A 7,544-nucleotide genomic window follows, 5' to 3' on the forward strand; every position below is an offset into this window, starting at 1 on the left:
TGGTCAGAACATAGCAGGCAGTGGGATGGGCAACATCCCTGTATCAGTCCCAGGACGAGTTGTGCTTGCAGAACGGCACGTCAGGGGCCGTGGGGTCGCCGCCCATAGGGATTTACAGGCGGTAGTGCGAGCCCTTTGGGAAGAGCAGGGTGGGCAGGAGGTCGCCCAGCCCATAGTCGAGGAGTACTGGGATGTACAGCTGGTAGAAGGGGAGGAAGAGGCAGAGGGAGAGGAGGAGGAAGTGGAGGAGGCGGAGGAGGCTGAAGAGGAGGAAGTGGACGAGCCGGAGGAGGCTGAAGAGGAAGTGGACGAGGCGGAGGAGGCTGAAGAGGAGGAAGTGGAAGAGGCGGAGGAGGCTGAAGAGGAGGAAGTGGACGAGGCGGAGGAGGCTGAAGAGGTGGAAGTGGAGGAGGCGGGGGAGGCTGAAGAGGAGGAACTAGAGGAGGCGGAGGAGGCTGAAGAGGAGGAAGTGGAGGAGGCAGAGGAGGCTAAAGAGGACAAGGAGAAGAACAAAGAGGCGGAGGAGGGAGACAGATACAAGGAAGATGACGAGAATTATGTGGACAAAGAGGAGGAGGAGGATGGTGAGGAGGGCGCAGAAGTGGTCGCGGATACCTGTGAGTTCCCACTGCGCGGGTTCAGTCCCTTCCCTTCTAGACCCCGTATTCATTATAACGACCGTGTCCTGGCAAGGCCCCACCCCGGCCACGCGGTGGTCAGACGCTGTGCTTGGGAGCCCAGGGAGCCAGGAGAGAGAGGGGACCAGGTGCTGGAAGGCGAGCACCAGGCAGAGGGCATACTGCCCTGGAAGTCGCGGAAACCTGCAGAAGCGGCAGCATCACAGAAGGCAGAGGAACCCGCAGCTGCGGCAGCAGAGGCCGAGTTCTGGTTGGGCGAGGTCCTGGCTGATGCCTCCGAGTCCTGGGAGGCTGCGGCGTGTGGACCCAACGACGGGGCCGAAGCTGGCGAGGGGCGGCCCAGACCTCAGGCCCTTGCAGCCCCTGCTGGGGCATCGGCCTCAAAGGCAGGCTGCGCTCAGCGCTGGCCTCTGGCGGTTAGGCAGCGGGTCAAACCTCTCAGAAACTTTCAGGCACGATATGCACAAGTAGAAGCCCAGTTCTCTAAAGACCTTTAGGATCTTGAGAAAAAGTATGCTGCCTTCTACCACCCGAGGGGCAAACAAATGGCATACCTCACTTTTGGCTGACGGGCTTCTAAAAATGTAAAGATTCTCAGTAGGATGACCTGAGAAAATGATGAAACGGCACAGGGGCACTTTTCAGTGGTTGAGGAATCAATGAGCTTCACGGTAGAATTTGTCTTTAAATCGGGTGAACATTTTCCAGTGACGTTCTGGCAGAAACATACAAACATGCTCTCAGGATCAGACGATTTCGATTCCTTCTCCAAAGGGCCAGAAATAATCAGCAGCAGTGTGTGAGATCTGCTGGAAAGAGGGGGAACATGTTGTGAAAACTGTCAAGCAGCAGAAGTGCGAGGGCCATGGAAGTGTTGTATCAACCAGTAGGAGCATGGCCAACTATTCTTTTTACTTTTTTATTTATTTTCTGACATATTTCTCTTCTCCAGATCCTCTCGAGGGCAGAGAACTAGATTCTGCTGCCGATTTTAAATCGGGAAATGTTGTCCACCACCTTGTGATGCCAAAGTCCGTATCATTCGACACTAAAGAAGAGAGTGAACATCAGTATGAAAACGCTGATGAAGAGAAACAGGACGGAAATGAGAAACCAGAAGAAGAACCTAAGCTGGATATGGTCTCAGCAGAGGGCAGCTCTGGAGAATGCAGGTATTATTGTATAGTGCAAGCATTCCTGACATATACCTGTTACTAACAGCTTTATGTTTTGCTTTGTTTACATCCTTAATCAACTTTTTACCTTTTTAACATCTTTATTGGAGTATAATTGCTTTACAATGGTGCGTTAGTTTCTGCTTTATAACAAAGTGAATCAGCTCTAGTATACCTATATCCCCATTCCTCTTCCCTCGTGCATCTCCCTCCCACTCTCCCTATCCCACCCCACCAGGTGGTCACAGAGGTCCGAGCTGATCTCCCTGTACTATGCAGCTGCTTCCCACTAGCTAGCTATCATGTTTTTAATAATTTTTGTAAAGTAAATACGGAAAAATTGATGAAATTTAATTTTGGAAAAACAGTTTAATGTTAATAATGTACTTGTCTTCTAGATGTTATAGAAGGAAGTGTGTTCTGAAATGTATTTCATTTACAGCCGCAAGTCCTTTGTCCTGTAGCTTTAAGACTACTACAGATGGGAAATTTATCAGACCTGGAAATAGAGACCTATATTTTTTTAGAGGTCTAAAATATAGAGACCTATATTTTTAGAGAGTGGCCACGAGGAGAAGCAGCTAAAACGACCAAGCTGTGCTCTAGCTGTACCTTCATCACCTGGCCACAGAAATGGACTCTCTTGAAATAACAATGCCTCTGAGAAGGTGACTCCTTACAAAGTAGTAAAAAGTCAAGGATTTCAAATAAGACTGCATTTCATGAGTCATTCACAAATATTACTTCAATTTAGATTTTTTATTCAAAAGAAACGAAAATTAGCCATAGTAAGATTATTGGCTATCACTGAGTTGGTAATTCAGTCTTAGTTTCTTTTTCCTCTACCCATTCATCTTTTCCTTTCTCTCTCTCATCTCTCTCTCTCTCACAGTATCACACTCTTTCTTTCTCCCTTTCTTAATTTTTACACCTGCGGATGTTTGATAACAGCCTCTTTCTCTTTTTACAGATACGGGAACCGGAGGTCTGGGGATATAAGGGATTTATGATTTGTGTAAGGAGCATAGGCTCTTAAGGTGGAAAGACATTTAAATCACAGAGTGGCCTTTCAAGAAAAAAAGCTAGCATTTATAGTGGTTGGCAAGAGAGAGATGAGGTTGGTGTGATGAAATGATGTGAACCCCGACAACCAAGGGTCTGTGTTACAAGACAAAAACGTTTTGTTTTCTCCTTGGAGAGCCAACAGATGTTCATAGTATTGACTCCTATTTAGAAAGTCCCTGGTGCGTGTTATTGGTGTTCAATTGTTAATTGACTCTTATCCCACCCTACAGTTGGAAGGCATAAAAAGAAGTGGACAGCGAAAGAAAAGAAGAATTTGCTCTTCATGGATATTCTAGTTTTCATTAGCCCACAATACAAATGTTGTTTCAAAGTTCAACATCCCAAAATGATATTAACTGACATCTGACGTTATTCTTACCTTTGGCAGATAAATTTGACAGTATTGTTCACATTGAAAATAAAAGCTTGTTTGACATGAATAAGCTGCAGAGTTTTTTTTTTTACATAAATAACACTGACTCCAATGTATCTTGGTTCTATTTATTTCGGCCCACCTTACTGTCATTGAAAGGGATTTCTTTCAAATATTTGGTAAGCCTGTTTGACATCCCTTTGTAACAACCTCAAATAAATTAAAATATTAGATTATAAACAACTTGTGTGGCAATAGAGATTGTGGCCCAGCCTCTGGTATATGTTACTGAAAGAAACTGATGGATGACCTAGCTTGCCTGGAGACCAGATGATGCTAGTGGCCTGCCATGGAGCAGCAGCAGCAGCCTCGGCTGGGAACGTGTTTCAAATGCAAATTCTCAGACCCTGCTCCAGACCTGCTGAATTGGATATTCTGAAGGTAGGCTGCTAGCCATCAGGGTTTTACAAGTCCTCCAAGTGCTACTGAAGCACACTAAAGTTTCAGAACCACTGCTTTAGAGCAATGGGGAAAACATTTAACTATACCCACAGTAGGACCAGCCTTAATTCACTGACTTGGTACTATTGCAGGTAAACTGAACAGGATGGTGAGATCTGGACTGAGGAAGACACTACAATTCTCGGGGGCCTGAGACACAAAGACCTCCCAGAGGGATGTGTTAGTTTCCTAGGGTTACCGTAACAAATTACCACAAAGCAGGTGGATTAAAACAACGGAAATTTATTCTCTCACCATTCTAGAGGCCAGAAGTCTGAGGTCAAGGTGTCGGCAGGGTTGGTTCCTTCTGGAGCCTCGGAGGAAAGATCTGTTCCATGCCTCTCTCCTAGTTGCTGGTGGTTGCTGTCAATCCTTGGCATCATTTGGCTTGTATATGCACGATTCCAATCTCTCTTCATCTTTGCATAGTGTTTTCCCCTGTGTGTCTGTTTCTGTGTTCTTTCTCTTCTTATAAGGACACCAGTTATATTGGATTAAGGGCCCACCCTAATCCAGTATGACCTCAGCTAACCTTTATTACACCTGCAAATACCCTCTTTCCAAATAAGGTCACATTTACAGGTTCCGGGGGTCAAGACTTCAACATGTCTTTTGCGGGGACACAATTCAGCTTATAACAAGGGGCAAAGATTCAGTAGTGGAAGGGACGAATAGATAAAGGAGAAACCTAGTTCCAACACGATAAAAGCATTATGATACCATGCACATATGAAGTTTAAAGACATGCAAAATTACTAGGTTGATTATAGATAACATCTATTTGTAGTAAAAGGCATACATAGGAGTAATGCATACATATGTAGTATGCAGAAAGGTGTGTATGAGAACAATAAACTTATTTAAGACTGGTTAAATCTATGGAAAAAGACGGAGAATTCAGTTGGGGAGAGGTACACTGGGTTTCAATTTTATTTGTAAGCTTATGTTTCTTAAGACGGCTGATGGTTGCATGGGTGTAGCATTTTCTGTGCCTTTGTCGAGGTCTGAAATATGTCCTAATTTAAAGAAAATTAAAAGAGGAAATGGGCCTAGTATCTGGAAACTCTTTAAGGGAAAAAAGTGAAGTGGTACTTGAGCAGAGCAGAGGATCAGAGAAGGGGAGGACCAGGGGTTTGAGGGTAGAAGGCCTTATTTCTATATTTAGTTAAGGCTGCTTGAGAGCTTGCTAGTTAGCATCAATACCGCTTTCTGTTTTCTATGCTAGTTCCTCACGTATGGAGAGTAGATTAACATTATTTATTTATGTGTGTATCTCCCCAGCTCCCTAAAGTGTGAGCTTCTGACTTGTTCGGAACGTAAAGGCTTTTATTGATTTCTCTCTCCTAAAGCACTGTGTTTTCGTCTCCGTAAATGCTTGATAAAGGTCTGTTAAAGTGAAGTGAGTGTGAGGTGTCCACAACCCTTTCCCCTGTCACTGGTGTTGACATTTAAAAATGCATTATCATGTAGTAACACAGAGTATTCCTCATGGCTAGAACAACAACAACAAAAGGCACAAGGCCTTTTGTCGCCATTGTTTAATGAAAGAACAGTGCAAGTAGAAATTTATCCATGTAGGGTCCCTGGAAACTCCTCAAATTTCTTTGGTTCCGTATGGTTCATGCCATGCCAGCAGGGAGCGTGTGTGTGTATTTCTGTGTGCATATAGTTAGCGTATTAACTATAGTTAATATTTAATATTAAAGGCCTTTCCCTGGGCTGAAGAATTTTCGGAGGCTCACTTTATTTATTTATTTATTTATTTTTGGCCACGTCGTGTGACATGCAGGATATTAGATCCCCAAACCCGTGTCCCCTGCATTGGGAGCAGAGTGTTAACCACTGGACTGCCAGGGAAGTCCCAGGAGGTTCACTTTAGACAAACGCATGCACACCTCTTTTTGAGATAAGCCTTTTTGGTGCATGCTCGGAGTCCATGTCCCTGGCCCTTACCGAGCTCCAGTTACCTAGGGCCCTGAATTTACTCCCCTGGTGGCCCCATGTCCCAAGCCCCAAGAGACATGTGTGTTCCTCTTCACTGCGTCTGTGCTTCTGAGAGCTGAGGGGCAGTGTCAGTGTTATACTCTCAGGGCTGGGAGGTATCTACGAGGTGAAGGCTGCGTATCCAGGTAACAGGACAAGTGGGCTACGTTATCCACATGGATGCACCTGAAGCCTCTCATGTTGAGGGAGGAAGCTCAGGCTTGCTGCTCTGAGGGTTTGCTGTAGCTCTAACATATCAGGCTTCTCTGAGTCTCTGAGAGACGGTCCCTAAATCAGGTCAGGGACAAATCCTGCCTTTCCTGATTCTCTGGGTGTTTGTGGGTGTTCCTGTATCCACATGTATAAAATATGTTTTCAGTGAGTCCTTCAGCCTTGAAAACTTTGTGCTTCTTCTAGGAAACAACCTGTCTTGTCCCTCTCTGCCTTGTCCAGGAAAGGTTAGGGTATTCTGATATTTTCCTTGGTTATGGCCCCATCTTCTGAAAGGATTTGATCCAAAAACTCTCCTTTTATTCCACTACCTGAGAGGTGACAATTGGGAGAAAAACAAAGGGGTAGGGTGAGTGCCGGAGTTGGAAACAGTGTTCTGTCCCAGTTAGGGTTATGCTAATGACACTAAAGTTAGTGATGAAGAATCACTTTTACTCTAAGCCGCCTAGTTTCAGATGCTTATAACTCCAAGGAATACAAATGAGTAGACGTTTACAAGTCTAACAGGGCAGGATTCTCAGACAATGGTGTTTTGTGAAATGTGGTATTATCCAGTCCTGTGAATCACATCATATAGTAGGATCGGTTCTGAGGCATAAAATGTACATTTCTTAGAAGTCTGAGCAATGAATTATGTGTGTTTATAGATAAGGAATTGATTTCATCCCCAAATCTATGAAGAAAATGAGTTTAAAACAATTCTAAGAGGCACCTGAAAGTTGGCTGTTCCCTCTCTCTCCCTGTCTGTCTCTGTCTCTCATCCAGTTATTTACTCTGCTGCCTTCCTCTCCGTTTTCCTGCCTTATTTTAGACGACATCACTTCCTGACAAATTATGAACTGTTTCTTGTATACAAAAGATAATACAGCATATATGTAAGGTGTATCTTAATAACATAAAAACCTGTGTACTCACCACCAAGCTTGAGAACTAGAACACGGCTAATGCCTTGGAAGTCCACCTGTGCCCTTCCAGATTCCTCCCCTCATTCCTTCACAGAGGTAACCACGATCCTGAACTTTGTTAATAATTCACTTTTTTATACATTCACTGCAGAGGAATGTTCCTTTAAATAATGTTATTTCTTGTCCATTTTCGACTTTATGTAGATCTAATTATACTAGATGTATTACTTGTCTTGCTCTTTCTCTACCCCCGCAATTTTGCGTTTGTGGTATTTTTCCATTTTCATGGGTGCAACTGTAGTAATCAGTTTTCGTTGCTGTATACTTACCCATCATATGAAAATTCCACAGTGTGTCTATTTCCTGTTGATGGACATGTCACTTGTTTCTAGTTTCATGCTTTTGCAAATTATTATGCGATGAACTTTCTCATTCATATCCCGCTATGCCCACAGAAAAGAGTTTCTCAGTTGAGGGCAATTTTACGCACTGCCCCCTCCACCCCAACCAGGGAGACATTTGATAACGTCTCAAACCTTTTGGTTGGCGTAACTGAGGGTGTGCTACTGGCATATAGTGGGTGGAGGCCAAGGATACCGCTAAACATCCTACAATGCACAGGACAGTTCTCTACAACCCAGAATTATCTTTTCCAAAATGTCAACAGTTGAGA

General features: G+C 44.2%; 1 protein-coding gene across 3 annotated transcripts; it reads left to right on the forward strand.

The window, feature by feature from the left end:
- Positions 1–548: 548 nt before the first annotated feature.
- On the forward strand, positions 549–3,307 carry LOC116747438 (nucleosome assembly protein 1-like 1). Of its 3 annotated transcripts, XR_004348040.1 has the most exons (3): positions 549–584; positions 1,591–1,810; positions 3,109–3,307. XR_004348040.1 is itself a non-coding variant. In XM_032619584.1 (2 exons), the coding sequence occupies exons 1-2, from the start codon at positions 1,533–1,535 to the stop codon at positions 2,821–2,823; spliced, it is 318 nt and encodes a 105-aa protein (XP_032475475.1). In that variant the 5' UTR covers positions 1,365–1,532; the 3' UTR covers positions 2,824–3,307. The 3 variants fall into 3 exon arrangements, 2 of the variants coding, with proteins under 2 accessions (XP_032475475.1, XP_032475476.1); XM_032619584.1 differs by lacking the exon at positions 549–584 and having other exon boundaries at positions 1,365–1,810; positions 2,784–3,307; XM_032619585.1 differs by lacking the exon at positions 549–584 and having other exon boundaries at positions 1,368–1,810.
- The last annotated feature ends 4,237 nt before the right edge of the window (positions 3,308–7,544 follow it).

This window comes from Phocoena sinus, chromosome X, assembly GCF_008692025.1.
Source record: "Phocoena sinus isolate mPhoSin1 chromosome X, mPhoSin1.pri, whole genome shotgun sequence".
Classification (NCBI taxonomy): domain Eukaryota; kingdom Metazoa; phylum Chordata; class Mammalia; order Artiodactyla; family Phocoenidae; genus Phocoena; species Phocoena sinus.